At 37.6% G+C, this 22,980-nt stretch overlaps 1 protein-coding gene across 4 annotated transcripts in view; it reads right to left on the bottom strand.

The window, feature by feature from the left end:
* The window catches only part of LOC150086127 (small glutamine-rich tetratricopeptide repeat-containing protein beta-like), a 376,857-nt gene that overhangs the window by 352,154 nt on the left and 1,723 nt on the right, over positions 1 to 22,980 (bottom strand). For all 4 annotated transcript variants that reach the window (XM_090374421.1, XM_090374422.1, XM_090374424.1 and 1 more), the window contains exon 2: positions 561 to 662. In XM_090374421.1, coding sequence (XP_090230547.1) covers positions 561 to 660 — 100 coding nt within the window. In that variant the 5' untranslated portion in view covers positions 661 to 662. The remainder of the gene's footprint in view (positions 1 to 560; positions 663 to 22,980) is intronic.

Below are 22,980 nucleotides of genomic sequence, written 5' to 3'. Positions count from 1 at the left end.
CCTTCAAAGTTGCCACAAGAGACAAATGGAACCAATGGATGAAGTCTTCTGGGGACAATTTGACACCATCAGGAAGAGTGAAGAAACCAACTATAGGAGAAGTTTGTACCTGGGTAAAAAGATCCTGGGATAATATCAAGATTGATATTAATGTCAAGTCATTTAAAAAGTGTGGCATTTCAAATGCCATAGATGGAACTGAGGAGGAGGCAATATATGAAGACAGTGATTCGTCATCAGACACAGATGAGGACAAGCTAATGGATGGGAGTTTTGACAGTGATGAGGAGTTGTATGAATTTTATGATGAATAAAACTTGAGTTCAATAACTTGATGTAATGCATTTTTTTTCAAATTTCGGGCTCCAAATTTAAGGTGCGTCTTTTACATGGGGAAATACGGTAATTTTATATACTATTCCTTAGTAGGTGGGAGTGATAAGTTTATCCCACTGGTTGAGAGTGCTTGGTTTATTCACTAGTTCTAATGCCTATGTGATGTCTTTCAGATCACATCTCAGATTAAACAAAAAAAAAAAAAAAAAACAAGTCACACATACCTTCTAAGCTCTCTTTTGCATCAGCAGAAAGATCTCCATTTTGTAACTGGTCACCAAGAAACTGAACAATGGAAACTACAAGCCTCTTCACTTCTGACATACCTAAAAAAAAAACTTGAAGTGTAAACATAAAATTTATTTAAAGTGCAAGGTAAGCATAAAATAACTTCCTATGATGAATTTAAATTTTTTAGAAGATATCACTGCTAATCACCAGGCAGCAATATACAAAACATTAGTTTTAGGTAGAAGGCCCTTATAATAACCCCAAAATTACTCAACAAATGAGAAAAGTGCTATCCTCACAGTCTGTTATAATGGACAGTTTGTTTCTTTGCCCTGAAATACCAAAAAATTTTAAACACAAGAGAATAAATGATAAAGAAGAGTTCTGGTCCACATTCCACTAAAGCAGTCATTGCCCTTATAAAAAAAATTGTGCAGACCTGAAAGAATTCGAGTGTGCACAATCCCCTAGAAGTGCCAGGGCAACAACTTCCAAGAGGAAATATCTCAAACTGTTTATCAAATTACTCATCTAGTTTAAATATTTGCAGCACCAGGGATGTCATTCAGCATCTAGATATCCACAGAAGCCTATAAACAAATATTTGTTTTAATGAGATTACATGAAACTCAGAATAGCTAGCTAATGTAGTAGTAATAGAGGCATGTGATGCAAGAAAGCAAGCACATGAACTTATGTAGCATCAGCCAAAAAAAAAAAAAAAAGCAATTTCACACATCCATTCCCGCTAAAAGTTTGTCCAGTTTCTCCTTGAATTTATTTAAGCTATCAACTTCCACAACAACAAATGGAAGTTTGTAATCTGAACAAGTGGAAGGATCCCATCAGAATTCAGCGTGCTCAACCCATTCAAGGCCTTATACACCTCAATCAGATCACCGCATAGGTACCTAGTCTCCAGCCACTGCAATTTGCAGAACTTTAGCCTCTCTTGGTAAGAGGATCCCTTCATTCCCCTCACCAACCTTGTTGCCCTTCTCTGTACACGCTCAAGCAAATCGACATCCTTCCTAAAATGAGGCCTCCAGACCTGTACGCAGTACTCAAGGTGTGGCCTGACCATTGCCTTATATAGAGGGACAATCACCTCCTTTTCCCTGCTAGCAAAATTCCTATATATCATTGACAAAACCCCATGACCTGCCTGGCAGCCTGTCTGCATTGCTCAGAAAATTTCATATCTGACTGCACAATTACTCCCACCCTAAGTGTAGTAACACACAGTTGATACATTCCTCTGGGGTTACTTCTACCCATATGCAGTAGTTTGCATTTGTCAATGTTAAACTACAGTTGCCACTTCTCAGCCCAGCTGCCCAAATTTTCTAGATCCTGTTGCAGTAGCACACTACCATTACTGTCATTAACAACCCTGCCAACCTTCGTTATCATCTGAAAACTTCGACACTAAGCCTGATATACTTTCATCAATATCATTGATAAATTTACAAAACAAGAGTGGGCCTAACATTAGTCCACGAAGAGCAGAATCCATTGATTAGCACTCTGTCTTCTCCCACTCAAACACCCTTTTATCCGTTGTAGCAACTTACCCTTAATACCATTCTGCTCCAATTTGTACAGTAGTCTTCCATGCACAACAGTGTCAAAAGCTTTCCTGAAATCCAAGTACAGTGGATTCCGGTTATTTGGGGCAAATCTTAAAAAACAGAAACCAATCGAGAAAATAGCCAGGGTTTACTTCACTTAATTGGGACAGCATGCCTTTTAATCACGGCAGGAGACCGCAGCACTGAAGATTACCCTACAATTGCCTCCGACGGTACCATGTGGTTCGGTCGAAATTCTAGAGATCACAACCATAAAACAATTAGCAGTCACCAGTTTATTGGGCTTTTCTGTTATTGAAATCTATCATAAATGGACAGTAAACTCGATCTTACTGAATTTGCGATAATACCGACAGCTGGAATTCTGTGGGTTATTATGGTGAAATGTGTTTACACTTCCATGAAATCTTCAATCATATAAAAAAATTAATTTTCAGATCTTCTCTTCATTCTTATTTTTAAAGCTTTGTAACTCGTTACTCCGTTCTCACTTGTGTGTATTGTGTTACTTGCAATTTGTGTGTTCTTTGTTATTCATTGCTTATCTTTTTACTGTTTTAAATTTTGACCCACAAATGTCAGTGAACAGAAATGTAACTAGTTCGTATGTACACATTACAGTACATATTAATTATTCCGATTATCACATATATTCTTCCGATTTTCAGGTATCATTTATTTTTTTAATTGGAAGGTAATAAAGGGTAAATTTGTGCTTAATATATCTTTGCTTTTATAGCCTGTGGCTAATATTCCTCCTATTTTTGGTAATTAGAATCGCTGTTTAATAGAATAAAAATTCAATTCACAAACGTGATCACAATAACCAGTGCTTACTGCACATTGTATAGTGAAGGTTCTTTACTATGTTGAGTTCATCGTAACGTGATTTGATTGTATAGTGAACCAATTGTAAAAGGGGGGGAGGGTACATTGTATTTTTAACTATTTACGTGAAACTTCGGATAATTGGGACACTCGCTTAATCAGGACAAAATACACTAGTCCCGATGTGTCCCAAATAACCGGAATGGACTGTACATGAAATCAAAATTATTTTTTGCATCCAGTTCCTTTGTAACCACATCACAGTATCCAATCAAATCTGTCAGACAAGACTTTCCCTTAACAAACCCATGCTGTGCCTGAATTATTGCTGCAGTCTTGTCTAGATGATCCTGCAAGGCATCTTTAACCAGCGTCTCCATTATTTTACTCGGAACAGAAGTTAAACTAACTGGTCTGTAATCACCCTTCAATCCCCCTTTGTGAATTGGGGATACATTTGCACATCTCCAGTCTGTGGGACTTCCCCCTGAGTCCAAGGATGCTCTCATAATTATGGCTAAGGATTTTCTTAGTTCCCTTGCCGCCTCCTTTAATATAACTGGATAGATCCCGTCCACCCCAGGTGCCTTTCTTATGTTTAATTTCAACAATTTCTCCTCCACTTTGCTCTCAATGATTACAAAATCATTAAGCACACTGTTACAATTTGTTAAAGTTCTGGCATTTTCCTTCCTTAATAACTCCACATGTGTGAATGTAGATGCAAAATACTCATTCCATTTGTTTGCTATCTGAGCAGGGCCATCAACAGTCGAACCATCGATATCAAGTGGACAATCTGAGCAGGATCATCAACAATCGAACCATCAATATCAAGTGGACCAATTTGATTCATCCCCTTCCTTTTAGAGTTTATATAAGTAAAGGAATCCTTGCTGTTTTTCTTAGCATCATTTGTCAAAGATTTCTCGTAATATGCCTTCACTTGCCTAACCTCCTTTGTGACTTGATTACAGACTAGCTTATATCTGCCATAGGCTACTGTGTCGGCTGATAATTTATATGCATCCCATGCATTTTTTTCTCTGCCATGAGTCTCACTAGTTCATTTGACAACCATTTAGGCCCAAAACTTGAACAATATTTCTTAATCAGTATGAAAAGTCTAGTAGCGTCCACAATTAATTTCTTGAATGCTTCCCAGTTAAAATTTGCTGTTGGTAACATCATCAGTTGGTCCCACTGTACAAAATTTAGAAACTGTCTGAGACCACTGCAGACACCTTTAAAGAAGCAAAAACCCTTTCCTTTACCCCTGATGTACACTGTGATCACTGCCACCTAGTGGTTCCTTTATCTGCAAATTCTTAATACACGAATAATCACTGCTGATAACCAGATCAAGAGTATTACCCTCTCTGGTTGCCTCTCAAACATGCTGCTGCAGATAACAATCATCCAATAAATGCACAAAAGTCTTGCAAGTGTGTGACCAACCCACAAGTTCCAGTCAATATCTGGGAAGTTAAAATTCCCCATTATAAGACATTGTGATTTACTAGCCCACTATTTCTCTGTACAACTGTTCGTTGTACTCATTTGAGTCATTAGGCCTATAATGCACTCCTACTCTTATTTTTGCTTTCCCAGTGCTTATGTCACACCTAACTGACTCAACATTACACTGTCCATCTATGTCAATTGGATGCACTTCCTTAGATTTTTTGTTTTTCTTAATTAACAGCATAACTCTTCCTCCCTTACTATCCTGTCTGTACACATTGTACTCCCCAAATTCCAATTCTGCATTCCTAATATCTGTGTGACACCACGTCTCTTGATATCCCAACAATATCCGCTTTTGATGTTTTGACCAGCACTTCAAATTCATCAAATTTATTTACTATACTTCTAGCATTGGTGTACATGCACCTATTCTTATTCTTAGTTACTCTAACACAGTCCACATATTTATTTGTTTCATGATGACTGCCCTCAGTCCCTGAAACCCTCGCTCCAGGCCACTGCTCATTCTAATTGAAGTGTTAGAATTTCTAACACTTGAGAAATTAGAAGTTCTAATTTCTGCGTTAAACACAGAAAGCTCACTTCTACCACAATGTTACTCTCTACACTATGTTGACAAGTAGCCCTTGAAGCTGTTGTTAAAGTTCCTATGTATCATGAAAAGTTAAAGCATTATGTGATGTAATGAAGACTATGCATTAACTTGTTTGTGTCAGAGTTGCGGTTTTGTGTTGTGCTTTTACTCATGATTTTTTGGGTGATCCACATTTTTTTTTGAAGGAAACTAACTAAAGAAGAAACATGCCAGAATGCTGTCCCATATCATTTTGCCTATATAAGGTTAATGAGGAATCCTTGAGAACCACATTTCAACAAAATGGAGAGTCATCTCATTTCCATTTAAGTATAACTATTCTCAAGAATGCATTTGGCAATAATTCTTTATTGCAAACTGCAATGTTGATCACCATTTTGCTAGAGTTTTGATATTAAATAACCACTGCAAAGATCCAATGTAAATCCCTGTTATTTTTGGGTATGGGGATTTATGAGAGACTGTGTTTACAAAACCCAGCTTTCAAATGCATCACAACCAAAACAAGAATATTCACTGAGAACTTTTTAACAACTCTGAGTAATCTGATTTCTCAGCTAGCTTTAATAACTGAAATGAACTTAGTTAAGTTGAACCATAAATGGTGATGTGGATAGTTAGCCCCAAAGAGACTTTGTATTATTTTGTATTCCTTAACAAAATAAGTTGTTTATCAAATGATTTTGACTGCTTCAAAAAATATACTTTCTCAGACTTTTCCCCTTTTCTGTAATGTCGAAAAAAAATTTGTTCATAACAATGATTCTATTATCTGGGCTTAGTTGCATGGAGTATTTCAAAAACTTCACCAAAAAGGGAAGATCTGAACTCAGTTTTTTTTATTCACCTGGCTCTGGCTGAATATTCTCTCACATTCAGCACCGCTATGAAGAATTATTAAAATGCCAAAAATGACTTTGGATAATCTGTAATATTTAGCTTCCTTTGTGCACTCAATTCCCCAACCAAGGATGGACCACTGAACATAATACATTTTTGCTTTCATAACAGCATCTGGTAGGTTCTCAAACTACAGAACTGATGAAGAAAAAACATTTATTACATCTGTTTTTTTTTTTTTATTTCCATCTTTAATGATAGCAAGAAGTACTGAAATTTTGACCACAAAAAATTTCAAATTTGAAAATGATGCATTGCCAACTGATGAAATATGTGTTTCCTTGGCATCTATAAGAACATAATTTTTCAGAACTTGTGCACCATGCAGTCGCACATAGCAATAAAGTACTTCCTCACTGAACAAAAGAATAGAATCATCTCTTGTTTTAAGCCTCTCCATGACCTTGGAAAAAGAAATGCCTATGACAGAACCATCCTACTGGCTTAGTCTGCTGTGGTAATGAACTTAGAATATTGTGAAGTATAAGATTTGAAAATTGTTGGTATAATAAATTTGCACAAACATTCCTCAACATATCTACAAATAATGATCCTCAGTATGTGGCTGTGAGGTAAGTTAGATTAAAGAGCTATGTTCAGATTTTCAACACTGGCATAGCATTTAAAAGAAACAAGCAAATTGCTTTATTCACCAGGGTAGAACAGACTTTCTACACGAATAAAGATAGCATGCCTAGAATGACTGAAGACAACATACCTTGGCCTGTTTAGGATTGCTTTCGCCAAAAGTTTGCATTTCTGAATTTTTTCTCATGAATTTACCAATTCATCTTCTTTCAAAACTTTGAATTATGGATTGGATTTGAACATGAATCACTGATTAATGATCATTTGTTGTACTTTTCTATTTGGTAACTCTGAAAAGTGCTCATATGGCTTTTCTCTTCGTTAAATAGACTTATCAGATAGCCTCTACTATAGCAATCCAGTTACACATTTAATGAAAGACAACCAATATGCATACACATGCTTCAAAATCCTATCAGGTGTGGCTCATCCATAGGCACTGTGGCACCTCCAGCTATTTAAATCTAGATATACAGTGAAAGGAGTTATATGAAATTTTGTGAAGAACAATGCAATGCAATGAATATTTTTATTAACAGGATAAGCATATAGTATGTGCATCTTCTATTTCCAGTAATCATTTCAATAATAAATGAATAAAAACACTAAATCGTCTCCAACTTTGAAGTTTAATTAAACGTAGGCCTCACCGTGCGACAGGCAGTGACATATTTTGCATTCCAGTAAATATCTGGTAGTTATTATTATTAGCCATATGGGCAAGGAAGCCTGAGGCTTACGCTGCACCATCCAAAAAAAAAAACATTCTGAATTACCCTGAGTGAAAGAGAGAGAAATAACTAATTAATATCAGTGTTAAGTCAATACTCAATATTCAAGTCTAATTATGTGATTACAGCTTAATTGCAAACTGAGCTTCAACTTGGTAAGTTGAAGTTATATCATGAGGCGATGTGTGAGTAAAAAACATTATTTCTACGACACACGATTTCATGAAATTTGATTCGATCGTGGCCTCCATGCTTCCCCATGAAGTAAATCACATGACAGTGAATAAACTTCATCAACTTAATTTTTCACAATTATCTCTCCAAGAAAAAAATGCTATTAAAAAAGAAGGCCGCCCCACACCAAAGATTCAAATTTCTCAGCAGGTAAAATAAGTAATAATAAGAAATATATTTGCAGTTTTAAAACTGAATGGTACCAAAGAAAAAGTTGGCTTTGTAGTTGTGAAGTTAAAAATGCATGGTTTTGTTTCAACTGTTTATTGTTCGGAGGTGACTTAACATGGACAAAAAGTGGCTTTACAAACAAACAGATTGAAAGAAAAAACTCTAGGGCACAAATCTAAACGCAAGGGCACATGATGCTAGAAAGCAAGCTTATATAGCATCAGCCAAAAAAAACACCCCTCCATTCTCATTTCACTCATCCACCCACTCCAAATGTTTGTCTAGTTCTGCCTTGAATCTGTTTAAGCTATCAACTTCTACAACAGATGGAAGTTTGTTCCAGCAATCAACCACCTGCTGGCTAAAAAGGCAAATTACCACAGATCTGTCCTACAACTGACTTTCCTCAATTTGAATTTATGCCCTCTCAGGTGATTATTCTGAGCAAGAGGAAGAATCCCATGAGCACTGGGCATGCTCAAACCATTCAAGGCTTTATACACCTCAATAAAATCACCTTGCAGGTGCGTAGTCTTCGGACACTGTAATTTGCAAAATTTAAGCCTTTCTTTGTAAGAGCAACCCTTTGTTCCATTCACTAATCTTGTTGCCCTTCTCTGTACTCATTCCAACAGCTCTACATCCTTCTTAAAATGAGGCCTCCAGACCTGTATACAGTACTCAAGGTGTGGCCTAACCATTCCCTTATACAAGAGGATAATCACCTCCTTATCCCTGCTTGCAAAGTTCCTGTATATCATTGACAAGATACCATGGGCTACTCTTGCAGACTGTCTGCACTGTTAGAAAACTTCATATCTGCCTGCAAACCCCCAGGTACTTTTCACTCAAACTCTGTCAGTGTAGTACCACACAGCTGATACGTTACTCTGGGGTTACTGCTTCCCATATGCAGTACTTTACATTTGTCAATGTTAAACTTCAGTTGCCAATTCTCAGCCCATCTACTCAACTTTTCTAGATCCTGTTGCAACAGCGTACTCTCATTAGTGTCCTTAACAACCCTGCCAACCTTCGTATCATCTGCAAACTTGGTCAATAAGCCTGACATACAATCAACAATATCATTAATGAATACAGAAAACAACAATGGACCCAACACTGAACCCTGGGGGACTCCAGGGTTCAGTGTTGGGTCCACGGACAGCAGTGTCCATTGATTACCACTCTCTGTCTTCTCCCACTCAACCATCCCTTTATCCATAGCAGAAATTTGCCTCCAATGCCACACTGCTTCAGTCTTCCATGTGAAACAGTATCAAAAGCCTTTCTAAGACCCAAATATATGACAACAAAATTATTCTTTGCATCCAGTTCCTTTGTGACTACATCATAGTATCCAATCAAATTGGTCAGACAAGACTACCCCTTAACAAACCCATGCTGTGTCCAAGCTATAACTGAAGTCTTGTCTAGATGATCCTGCAATGCTTCTTTAAATCATGAGAGAGAGAGTTCAAAGAAACATATTGACAATGTGATTTCACTATTGGTTTTAGGAAGCGTAAATAGAACAGCTTAGTGAGGCCTAAGGACTTTCGATCTGCAAACATAACAGAAAAAGTTAAGAATCGATCGTGAGGTATTATCTAAAATAATAGACTACATTAAATTTTGTGGACAGTTTGAAATTCCTTTACACGAACATGACGAAAAAGACGATTCTAAAAATTCAGGAGTATTCAGAGGATTAATAAATTTTGCCTGTACATTAGATTCCAATTTAAAGAACCATTTAGAAAGTAATGCAGCTTTAAAGGCATTTCAAAAACTATTCAGAATGATATTCTTGACTGTTTGCTGCAAATATGCTGGGATGAAATAAAAAGAGAAATTAAAGAAGTTTCATTCGTAGCTATCATGGTTGATGACAACAGATGTTTCAGAACATATAACAAATGGCAACTGTTCTGAGATATGAACTGAATGGAGACATTTTTGAGCATTTTTGGGGTTTTTTTTTTCATTCCGGAAAACCAAACAGCAGATGGAATATCGAAGTGCATTCTAGATCAGTTAGACATAATCCTCCAAGGAAATACTCAAAAACTGTTTGCTCAGACACTTGATGGTGAAAGTGTGATGAAAGAAAGGGGGAGTTCAGGCTAAAATAAAAGTGTACAAAAATGCACATTTTATTCACTACTATGCACACCAACTGAATCTGATGATAAATGCAGCAAGTAGTACCAGAGGTTCAAGAATATTCTTTTTGAACCTCATGTTGATACCAACATTTTTCTTGAGATCACAGCATCTCTCTGTTCTCAGAAAGCATACGGACAACCGTGTTGCTTGACCTTTCCCTACAAGATGGAACTTCAATATACACACCGTGAGCAGTGTTTATGAAAATTTTGAATCCTTAAAAAAGTGCATGGAGAAACTACAAGTGACAGCAAATGCAGATAAGATGATTTCAGCAGCAATTGGAATTTTGCACATCTTGAGTAATGAAAAATTCAAGTTCTGGTTAGAACTTTTCTATCAGATGCCTCACATGGAAGTTATTTATAATCAAATGCAATCTCGAGAAATTCAGGCAGTTAAAATACATGAATATATAGGAAACTTTAAGAATGCCATTCTAAAAATCAAGAATTCAATGTACTGTGAAAATATAAGTGTTGACGTAGGTGAGAGATGTTCTTTTACAAAGCAATTAAATTGCTGCTAAATTGTTTAACAAGGAGAACTTTTATTTTTCGTACGAAAATGCCCATGAAAGAGGTACGGGAGACTACTAAGGCAAATCCCATGATTGAAAGAGAAAAACATCTTACGGAATTGCAAGTTTTCTATTGCTGCCATTCGACATTAAAAAGAATAAAAACATTTTTAAAGGCGCCTCCGTAGCCAGGTGGGAAGGAGCAGCAGTGCATAGCACACGCTTCTTGATTAGACCGGGGTTCGAGCCCGTCACCACCAAATATGGAGGATGCGGAAAGGTCAGGGAATGACCACCGCATATCCCAGAGCAATATGGCCTTAGTTGCTAATGCTCCTAAAAACCAAACAACAACAAACATTTTTAAGGAGCACTATGAATCAGGAAAGGCTAAATGGTCAAGCAATGCCCCAAATTTGAATGAAAAAGTTATTAATCTATTTTCAACAAATAAAAACCGAAGAATGGATTTTGTTTTTAAATGAAAGTTCAAGTCTGTTAATGGTAGATGTCTAGTTAATGTTTTGTAGTATTTTTAACTTGCTTATTATTATTACTGTGTATGTCTACATGTCTTATAACCAAGGTAATTTAATGTAACTTTAAGAACACAGCACCCCCAAACAGAGTAACGAGTAACCTGAATCCTACTTTGCTTCAATGGCATGTATTAACCGAAACTGCTTTCATCTGTCTTTCCTTTTAGCATTTCTTTCTAGCTATAGGGAAACAGCCACAAAATATTCATCCACTTTCATAGGAAGGCATACATGCAGCACAACCTTTTTCAGTGCAGAAATTAATAAAGATGACAAAGAGAACCTATACTGTCACAGACATGCCAACATTTGCTTGCTAACTGGGGGTCTAAAAGCTGATGGAACTGATATTCGGGTAACACTCAAGTCAAGTCTGGTCGGTCTGTCACAGCCAAATTCTGTGCTTGCACTTTTACGATGGTGGGACTGTTGCTAGGTGCACCTGCTTACACCACACAACATGGAGGAATGCCACCCCTCTGTGTTACCAGGCAATACTAGGCTGAAGATGGCTCTCGTAAACCAGTGCAATACCACCACTTTGCTTATTGGAGGCTTGAAATGGTGGAATCCATGTTTAGTCTCCATAGAAAAGCTCTGGAAAACCCTCCCTTATCCCTCCCATCATACAGTATAACTCATGTCTTTTGAGGTTATGATGGATATCATGGTGCGATCCAATCTTCCTTACATTTCGAGGGTACAGCTCTAAAACAGTGTTCACAGACTGGCTGCTAGTTAGTATACCAGACAGAACCTATTGGTAACTCTCTAGGATACTAACGGTTCAGTTAATGTATAATCTCGCTGCCTCTACTTGCCAAATAGTGACTGAAGGGAGTCTGAATGCAGGGGCATTGTCGAGGCCTCATTATGTCAAGGAGCTGGGTATATTCTTACGTGTATGCCATATCCAAAAATTTCATTACGTCGTACAGCATGCCCCCTCCACCTTTTGGTACTACTGAATACACCATGAATTGTCAAACTACTGAATACACCATGAATCATAGAGCAAACTAATCTGCGATAAGATCTAAACCTCCCAAACACTTCATTTCTGAAATATATGTTGTCTCAATTCTAATCTCAATGTCCATTTCCACTTACAGGCTGGCAAACCCCACATATTTTTTCTGACAGAATCTCAGTTATCGGTTGAATCAATCACTGCTCATCTCAGTTGTCCGAATTATTCACTCTATGATTCCTTTCTCTTCAAAGATAGTACTTGTGAATATGTCCAAATGGCAAATAGTAATTTTTAATTTCCTCTTTTCGATCTTCTCTGGCTTAAAATTTCTCTACCACATCTCTCTCTCTTGACAAATTCATCTGTTGTCTCTATTCTTCTCCCAACCACTAATCACTTGAAACCCTCTCTTCCTCTCTTTGAAACTTCACACTCTCCAGTTCAACTTTACTAACAGTGAGATAATGTTCCTTGGTGATTTTAATGTACGCAACTCCAGCTGGCTTCTGTTTTCAAGTCACAAGGATCAGTCGGATAAGATGCTGAGGTTTTGCAATTACTAATCTCCTTGCACAGATTGTTCATTTACTAACCAGAATACCAGACATTCCTAACTGCATAGCCAACACACTTGACCTTTTTCTCACAAACAACTCTTCTAAGTACACAGTTGAGGTGAGTGGTCCTCTAGGCACCTCAAGATCACAACTTGGTGATGGTCTCTTCTCCAACGAAGCCTTTCTCTCATGGCCGTTCCCGACCTCATGTTGTTTGGAATTACAAGAATTAAAAATGGGATGATCTGCAAGATTTCTTTTCTTCTTTTGCTTAGTCGGATTACCATTTCAAAAATTCTGATGTCAATGTTTGCTCAGATTGGGTCAGTGAAATTACTTTTGTAGGGATAAAATCCTTTATTCTGCACTCCACCTTAAAATCTTGTCCTTTATCTAAATCTTGGTTTTCTAATAACTGTGCTAAGGCTGTTCAAGAGATGGATGTTGCAAATTGTAATTGGCTTGTTTCCAAATCTCCAGGTTGATTATCTACTTACACCACAGTTCGCAACAATTGTAAAGCAGTTTTATTAATCAGTCCACACTAGATTTCAAACAGGCTAAGGGTAGAAAACTTTTTTCTCGTCCAAATGGTAGACAAGCATTCTGGTCTCTTGCCAAAGCTATTGGCTGCAAGTTTTGCCCATCTCTGTTCCCACCTCCATTAAAGCCAGATGGTTCTATTGCCATTTCAGCCAAGGATAAAGTTGACCTGCTAGCATCCTATTTTTCTTCCAATTCATGTATTAATGATCTTGGGAAATCACCTCTCACCACACTCCATTCAATGCCTTCTGTGGTCTTTTGTCAAAAGGATGCCAGAAAGATTTTGATGAATACTGATGCTAAGAAAGTTCCAGGTCCTGATGATATTTCTTCACTTGTTCTCAAAATCTGTGCTCCTGAACTTACTCCTGTTCTGTGTCGCCTTTCTTCACTTTCTTATTCCGAAGGTGTATTTCATTCTGTTTGGAAATTTGCTTATATCTAGCCAGTTCCTAAAAAGGGTGACAAATCCCTCCCTTCCAATTGCAATTATTTCTACTCTTTCTAAAGTAATGGAGAAATCAATTAACCGCAAACTCAAACTATCTAGAAGCATTCCATCTGATCAAGAATCATCAATATGGATTCCGTTAGTGTTGATTCACTGGTGATATTCTGGCATACCCATCTATGGACATATTCAATGGAAAAGTTTGATGACACTCAAGTAGCTGCTCTTGACATTTCAAAGGTGATCATGTTTGGCATAAAGGTCTTCTAAATAAGCTTCCATCTTATTATTTTCCAACTGTTTTCTGTAATTGGGTATTCAGTTTTCTCTCCGACTGTGATGGCAGATGGCTCTGTTTTCTAACTTCTACACTAATGCTGGAATTCCCCAAGGTTCAGTTCTTTCTCCCACTCTTTTCCTCTTACATATTAATGACCTTCTTCCAGTGACTGGAAATCCTATCCATAGTTTTTGCTGATGATAGCATATTGCATTCCACCTTCCAGTTTGAGAAACCCTGCCCTGCTCAAACAACTTCAACTTTTCAAATACGCTACAAATTCCTTAAACGCTGATCTCCAGTGGGGCAAAGATAACTTAGTTGATTTCGATCCTTCTAAAACTCAGTCGCATAACTCTTCTAAAACTCAGTCAGTGTTATATATCGCAAAAAGGATCCTTGTGCACCTATGGTTATCTTCAATGACACATCTCTATTGGAGATTAACCTTACTTCTAATCTCTCTTGGCATAAGCACATTACAAATTTTAGATGCTTCTGCATCTAAAAAATAGGATTTTCTCTTTCGCTCTCAGCATTACTTTTCTTCCAAACAGCTGCTCACCTGTACAAATCGCAAATCCACCCTATCATGGATATTGTTCCCATATCTGGGATGATGCCCCCAAAAAAAGTGTCTCAGGCACCAGGATTCCATTGAAAAGAGGGCAATTAGGTTCACTAACAGTCTCTGTCTATTAGACGTTTTTGTTAGACACTTAACAGAATGTCTTAAGTGGAAGTTGTACAACAGATGTGCAGAAATTTACCTTTATCCAGAGGGTTGTTAATTGCTGGAACAAACTTCCATCTGTCATAGCGGAAGTTGATAGCTTAAATAAATTCAAGGAAGAACTGGACAAACTTTTAGAGGGAATGGTTGTATGAAATTTTTTTTTTTTTTTTGGTTGATGCTACATAAGCTCATATGCTTGCTTTCTTGCATCACCTGCGTCTATTACTACTACTACTACTTCTGAATTGGCTTCTATAAGTGCCTCTCTTTCTCTTTTAAAGCAGTCCGAATACGTGCTGCAAGTCAACATGTCCAAACTCACAGAACCAACTTTTCTTCTTCCTCATTTATTCATTCAAGTTCCGTTTTCTGGAAAAACCTTCGTTCTCACGTATTTTCTGAAAATTACAATTTACATAAGTTCAAGTCTAATGTCAATAAATAACTTCTTTGATCTTCTCAACCACCAACCTATGCACAGTAAGTACTATTGGTTCTAATACCTCTCATGTTTGAGGTTTCATTAAAAAAAAAAAAAATTAATACTTTCAAATATCTCTAATTTTTAGGCCTACCATAACAGAAGTGTTATCATTAAAAAATCAGGAAGCATGTGAAAAATACAAGATACTTTTTTTATAAAGGACTTATGCATGTTTTCAAGTTGTTCAGAAAAGATGTCTCATATCTTTTCTGAGACATCCGGAAAAAAAAAAGTCAAACTTTCAATCTGACTTTTTTTTTTTTTTTTTGTTTATTAGGTAGTGTCACGACATGGTATAAAGCTTAGAATCCCTTTGATTACTGCCAACTGAAATATTCCACTTTTTAAGAGCTACATCTTCTTTCCTTATTCACGAAATTTTATTAACAATGCCTGTTGTTTTTGTTCTTCTGCAACTGTATTCTTTTGCGATTTCCCTATTAGGAGACATATTTCTGAGAGTAGCTTCAATGATAATTGACACAAATAAACATTCAGCACATATGACAACATCAGCACCACCACCACCAATTGTTGCATTTCTTTCTATGCAATACATACAAACATACGTGTTTTTCTATGCAATACATGTTGTGCTTATGCTTATTTGTATGCAAATGTCTGATTACACTGCATTTATCACTACTCTAAATTGAAAGATCACATCAACATATGGTACACAATGCAAACATGCTACCTTTTTCAGATTTTACAATACACAGAACCCTTGCATATATGAAATGGTTACAAATTCCAGAGAATGAGGATACACACCTGAGAGCCAATTCATTAATGAAAATAACTAGAAATTTGTCCAATTTTAATATAGAGATTTTAATATATGAGAATCTATTATTTTTTACTCGAGTAAAAAACAATAGATTCTCAATCCAGAGAACTGGCAGCTACAGCCTGCCAACTATATCACAACCGCACGAAGGAATCTGCAATGTCACGCGTAGACAAAGTCTACTTTGGACATTGAGGAATGAAACTGAGAGATATGTTTTTCAATTTGCCTCAGAACAACACTTGTTATTGATCTTAATAATCTAGTATGGTTTAATGAATTTCACCTGTTTCCTAACCTAGACCTGTGTATTCAGCAAATTTCAATTTATAGCAGTATTGTATTCTTGATAAATAGCATTAAAAATTTAATATTGTCATATTTACCTATTTTCATATACTCTTTTTACACTTTAGAGATTAAGAGGTTACCTTTTTTGTATTACAAGGGTTCAGTTCTAATCATGGTAGATTCATCCAAGGATAAGCTGTCTGCAATATCCATTTCACTGTTTTTGCATGATATTATAATATTATCTACTTCCCTATCAATCATTCCATATTTCACTAATAACATTAGTCCACGAAGAGCAGTTTCCATTGATTACCACTCTCTGTCTTCTCCCACTCAACCATCCTTTTATCCATAGCAGCAATTTGCCTCCAATGCCAAACTGCGCCAATTTGTGCAGCAGTCTTCCACGTGCAACAGTATCAAAAGGCTTTCTAAGATCCAAATATATGATATCAAAATTATTCTCTGCATCCAGTTCCTTTGTGACTGCATCATAGTATCCAATCAAATTGGTCAGGCAAGATTTCCCCTTAACAAAAACATGCTGTGTCCGAGCTATAACTGCAGTCTTGTCTAGATGATCCTGCAGTACTTCTTTAACCAGTGCCTCTTAATTTCCCTGGAACAGAAATTAAACTAACAGGTCTGTAATTACCTGTGTCTTCCTTTGATCCTCCTTTGCGGATTGGAGTCATTTTTGCACATCTCCAGTCAATAGATACATCTCTGAGTCCAAGGAAGCTCTCATAATTATGGCTAAGGGTTTGCTTACTTCCTTTGCTACCTCCTTTAATATAACTGGATAGATTCCATCCACCCCAGGTGCCTCTCTTATGTTTACCTTCAATAATTTCTCCTCCACTTTACTCTCAGTTATAACAAGATTATCTAGTTTACTGCCAGAGGTGTATTAAACTCTGGCAGTCCCCTTCATGAATAACTCCTCGTGTGTGAATGTAGATCCAAAATATTCATTTAGCTTGTTAGCTACCTGAGCAGGATCATCAACAGTTGAACCATCTTTACATAAGTAAAGAACCCTGCTGTTTTTCTTTGCAACCTTTGCCAAAAATATCTCATAATCTGCCTTTGCCTGCCTAACCTCCTTTGTCACTTGGTTACAGACCAGTTTATATCTATCATAGGCCTGTGTCACCTGTTAATTTATATGTATCCCATGGATTTTTCTCTGCTACATCTAATTAGTTCACCTGACATCCTAAATGGATGTCAGGTGAACTAATTAGACATGTGGCAGAGAAAAATATTGAACAATATTTCTTAGTTGGTATGAAAAGCCTAGTAGCTTCCAAGATTAATTCTTTGAATGCTTCCCATTTTGAATTTGCTGTTGGTAACATCATCAGTTGGTCCCACCGTATAGAATTTAAATACCATCGCAGACCACCACAGTCACCTTTACGAAAGCAAAAACCCTTCCCTTTACCCCTGAGGGTAGTTACCTGTTTAAGTAAATCCCTCTTCCGAACACCGTGATCACAGCCACCTAGTGGCTCCTTTATCCGTAGATTCTTAATGCATGAAGAATTACTAATGATAATCAAATCACGAGTATTTCTCCCTCTAGTTGCCTCCTGAACATGCTGCTGTAGAAAACAATCATCCGATAAATCCACAAAAGCCTTGCTAGTGTGTGAATGACCAACCCACAAATTCCAGCCAATCTCTGAGAAATTAAAATCCCCCATTATAAGACACTGATTCACTGGCCCACTCATTTCTCTGCACAATTTTTCATTATACTCATCAGATTCATTAGGCCCATAACACACACCTACTCCCATTTTTCCTTTCCCAGTGCTTTATGTTTCTTAAACTAACAGCATAACCCCTCCTCCCTTCCTGTCCTATCTATCTTTTCTGTACACATTGTACTCCCCAAATTCCAATTCTGCACTGCTTCTGTCTGTGTGGCACCACATCTCTGATATCCCAACAATATTTGCCTTTCAGGTCTTGACTAGTACTTCAATCTCATCAAATTTATTAACTGTACTCCTAGCATTAAAGTGTTTAAGGCTTTGAATGAATTCAGCAAGCTCAATGCTGATGGAATTCTTCCTCTTGCTAAGACTACACACAAGTGGAGGCACAAATTCAAATCAAGGAAGGATGGTTGCAGAATAGATGCGCAGAAATTTGCCTTTAGTCAGTGGGTGATTGATTGCTGAAAAAAACTTCCAGTTGTTTTAATGTAAGTTCAAGGAAATACTGGACACACTTTGGAGAGAATAAATAGATGAAATGGGAAGTGTCATTGGTCGTTTTTTTTTTTTTTTGGCTGATGCTGTATACACTTGCTTTTCTTGCATCATTTACCACTACTAATGCTAATACAAGCATTGACATAAATTTCCCACCGTTGTCTACTGCTCTTTACATTGTTAGTTAACACAATAGTGTCAGTACAGTGGGATCAACTGACGATGTTACCAACAGTAAATCCTAAGGGGAAGCATTCAAGGAATTAATCGTGGATGCTACTAAAAGTTTCATACCTATTATGAAATACTGTTCAAGGTTTAGGCCTAAATGGTTATCAAACGAACTAACGAGACTCATAACAGAGAAAAAAAATGCATGGGATGCATATAAATTATCAAGCGGCTCAGAAGCCTATGGCAGATATAAGCTAGTCTGTAATCAGGTCACAAAGGAAGTTAGGCAAGCGAAAGCAGATTATGAGAAATCTTTGCCAAAAGATGCTAAGAAAAACAGCAAGGATTTCTTTACTTATATAAACTCTAAAAGGAAGGGGATGAATCTGATTCGTCCACCTGACATTGATGGTTTGACCGTTGATGATCCTGTTCAGACAGGAAACAAACTGAATAAGTATTTTGCATCTACATTCACACGTGAGGAATTATTAAAGTTTGAAAATGGCAGAAGGTTATCAAATTGTAGCAGGGGACTTAATGATTTTGTAATAACTGAGAGCAAAGTGGAGGAGAAATTGTTGAAATTAAACATAAGAAAAGCACCTGGGGTGGATGGGATCTATCCGGTTATATTAACAGAGACAGCAAAGCAACTAAGCAAACCCTTAGCCATAATTATGAGAGCATCCTTGGCCTCAGGGGAGGTTCCCACGGAGATGTGTAAATGTATCCCCAATTCACAAAGGGGGGGGATCAAAGGGTGACACGAGTCATTAGACCAGTTAGTTTAACTTCTGTTCCGGGTAAAATAATGGAGTCACCGGTTAAAGATGCATTCCAGGATCATCTAGACAAGACTGCAGCAATAATTCAGACACAGCATGGGTTTGTTAAGGGAAAGTCTTGTCTGACAAAGTTGATTGGTTATTATGATGTGGTTACAAAGGAACTGGATGCAAAAAATAATTTTGATATAATATATTTGGATTTCAGGAAAGCTTTTGACACTGTTGCACATGGAAGACTATTTTACAAATTGGAGCAGAATGGTATTAAGGGTAAGTTGCTACAATGGATAAAAGGATGGTTAAGTGGGAGCAGACAGAGGGTGGTAATCAATGGTGGTAATCTTCTTGGACTAATGTTATTAGTGGAGTCCCACAGGGTTCGGTGTTGGGTCCACTGTTGTTTTGTATATTTATCAATGATATTGATGAAGGTATATCAGGATTAGTGTCGAAGTTTGCAGATGATACAAAGGTTGGCAGGGTTGTTAATGACAGTGTGCTACTGCAACAGGATTTAGATAATTTCGGCAGATGGGCTAAGTGGCAACTGAAGTTTGCCCTTGACAAATGCAAAGTACTGCATATGGGTAGAAGTAACCCGAGAGAAAAGTACCAATGTGTGGCACTAGACTTAAGGTGGTAGAAAATGAAAAAGACCTGGGAGTAATTGTGCAGTCAGATATGAAATTTTCTGAGAAATGCAGACAGGCTGCCAGGCAGGTCATGGGGTTTTGTCAGTGATATACAGAAATTTTGCTAGCAGGGAAAAGGAGGCAATTGTCCCTCTGTATAAGGCAATGGTCAGGCCACACCTTGAGTACTGCGTACAGGTCTGGAAGCCTCATTTTAAGAAGGATGCCGATTTGCTTGAGCGTGTACAGAGAAGGGCAACAAGATTGGTGATGGGAATGAAGGGATCCTCTTACCAAGAGAGGCTAAAGTTCTACAAATTGCAGTGGCTGGAGACTAGGCACCTGCACAGTGATGTGATTGAGGTGTAGTAGTAGTGGCATGTGATGCAAGACACCAAGTGTATGAGCTTATGCAGCATCAGCCAAAAAAAAAAAAAAATCACACCATTCCCTCCAAATGCCTGTCCACTTCCTCCTTAAATTTATTCAACCTATCAACTTCCACAACAACAGATGGAAGTTTGTTCCAGCAATTAACCACCCGCTAGCTAAAGACAAATTTCCACACATCTATTCTACATCCGGTCTTTTCTTAATTTGAATTTATGCCCCATTAGATTCGTAATCTGAACAAGTGGAAGGATCCCATCAGAATTCAGTGTGCTCAACCCATTCAAGGCCTTAGACACCTCAATCAGATCACCACGCAGGTGCCTAGTCTCCAGCCACTGCAATTTACAAAACTTTAGCCTCTCTTGGTAAGAGGATCCCTTCATCCCCCTCACCAATCTTGTCTGCATTGCTCAGAAAACTTCATATCTGACTGCACAATTACTCCCAGGTCTTTTTCATTTTCTATCACCTTAAGTGTAGTACAACACAGTTGGTACGGTTCTCTGGGGTTACTTCTACCCATATGCAGTACTTTGCATTTGTCAAGGTTAAACTTCAGTTGCCACTTCTTAGCCCATCTGCCCAAATTATCTAGATCCTGTTGCAGTAGCACACTGCCATTACTGTCATTAACAACCCTGCCAACCTTTATATCATCTGCAAACTTCGACATTAAGCCTGATATACCTTCATCAATATCATTGATAAATATACAAAACAACAGTGGACACAACACCGAACCCTGTGGGACTCCACTAATAACATTAGTCCAAGAAGAGCAGCACCCATCGATTACCACCTTCTGTCTTCTCCCACTTAACCATCCTTTTATCCATTGTAGCAACTTACCCTTAATACCATTCTGCTCCAATTTGTACAATAGTCTTCCATGCACAACAGTGTCTAAAGCTTTCCTGAAATCCAAATATATGATATCAAAATTATTTTTTACATCCAGTTCCATCATAATATCCTATCAAATTTGTCAGACAAGACTTTCCCTTAACAAACCCATGCTGTGTCTGAATTATTGCTGCAGTCTTGTCTAGATGATCCTGCAATGCATCTTTAACCAGTGACTCCATTAATTTACCCGGAACAGAAGTTAAACTAAATGGTCTGTAATTACTCGTGTCAACCTTCAATCCCCCTTTGTGAATTTGGGATACATTTGCACCTCTCCAATCCGTGGGAACCTCTCCTGAGTCCAAGGATGCTCTCATAATTATGGCTAAGGGTTTGCTTAGTTACTCTGCCGCGTCCTTTAATATAACTGGATAGATCCCATCCACCCCAGGTGCTTTTCTTATGTTTAACTTCAACAATCTCTCCTCCACTTTGCTTTCAGTTATTACAAAATCATTAAGTATCCTGCTACAATTTGATAACCTTCTGCCATTTTCAAACCTTAATAATTCCTCATGTGTAAATGTAGATGCAAAATACTCATTCAGTTTGTTTGCTATCTGAGCAGGATCATCAACAGTCGAACCATCGATGTCAAGTGGACCAATCAGATTCATCCCCTTCCTTTTAGAGTTCATATAAGTAAAGAAATCCTTGCTGTTTTTTTTTACCATCTTTTGCCAAGGATTTCTCGCAATCTGCCTTCGCCTGCCTAACCTCCTTTGTGACCTGATTACACACCAGCTTATATCTGCCACAGGCTTCTGAGTCGCTTGATAATTTATATGCATCCAATGCATTTTTCTTCTCTGTTACGAGTCTCATTAGTTCATTTGATAACCATTTAGGCCTAAACCTTGAACAATATTTCTTAATAGGTATGAAACTTTTAGTAGCATCCATGATTAATTCCTTGAATGCTTCCCACTTGGAATTTACTGTTGGTAACATCGTCAGTTGATCCCACTGTACAGAATTTAAAAACTGTCTCAGACCATCGTAGTCGCTTTTACGGAAGCAGAAACCCTTTCCTTTACCCCTGATGGTAATTAAATCTTTAAGTAAATCCCACATCAGTACACTGTGATCACTGACACGTAGTGGTTCCTTTACCTGCAAATTCTTAATACACAAATGATCACTGCTGATAACCAGATCAAGAGTATTACTCCCTCTGGTTGCCTCTCAAACATGCTGCTGCAGAAAACAATAATCCAATAAATCCACAAAAGTCTGACTAGTGTGTGAGTGACCAACCCACAAGTTCCAGTCAATATCTGGGAGATTAAAATCCCCCATTATAAGACATTCCGATTTACTAGCCCACTCTATTTCTCTATACAATTGTTCATTGTACTCATTCGAGTCATTAGGCCTATAACACACTCCTACTCTTATTTTTGCTTTCGCAGTGCTTATGTCACACCAAACTGACTCAACAGTGCACTGTTCATCTATAACAACTGGATGCATTTCTTTAGATTTTATGTTTTTCTTAATTAACAGCATAACACCTCCTCCCTTTCTATCCTATCCTTTCTGTACACATTGTACTCCCCAAATTCCAGTTCGGCATTCCTTATATCTGTGTGACACCACGTCTCTGCTATCCCAACAATATCCACCTTTGATGTCTTGACTAACACTTCAAATTCATCAAATTTATTTACTATACTTCTAGCATTGGTATACATGCAAGCATACATGCTGCTACTCCTATTCCTAGTTACCCCTAACACATCCCATATACCCACCTATTTCAGGATGACTGCCATCCGTCCCTGAAACCCCCAACACTCCACTCTCCAGGTCGCTACTTATTCTAA

Source organism: Mastigoproctus giganteus, chromosome 5, assembly GCF_048544385.1.
Source record: "Mastigoproctus giganteus isolate SK-2022 chromosome 5, ASM4854438v1, whole genome shotgun sequence".
NCBI classification, from domain to species: Eukaryota; Metazoa; Arthropoda; class Arachnida; order Uropygi; family Thelyphonidae; genus Mastigoproctus; species Mastigoproctus giganteus.
The sequence above is the reverse complement of the archived record's forward strand: the minus strand, read 5'-3'. Positions and strand labels throughout refer to the sequence as shown.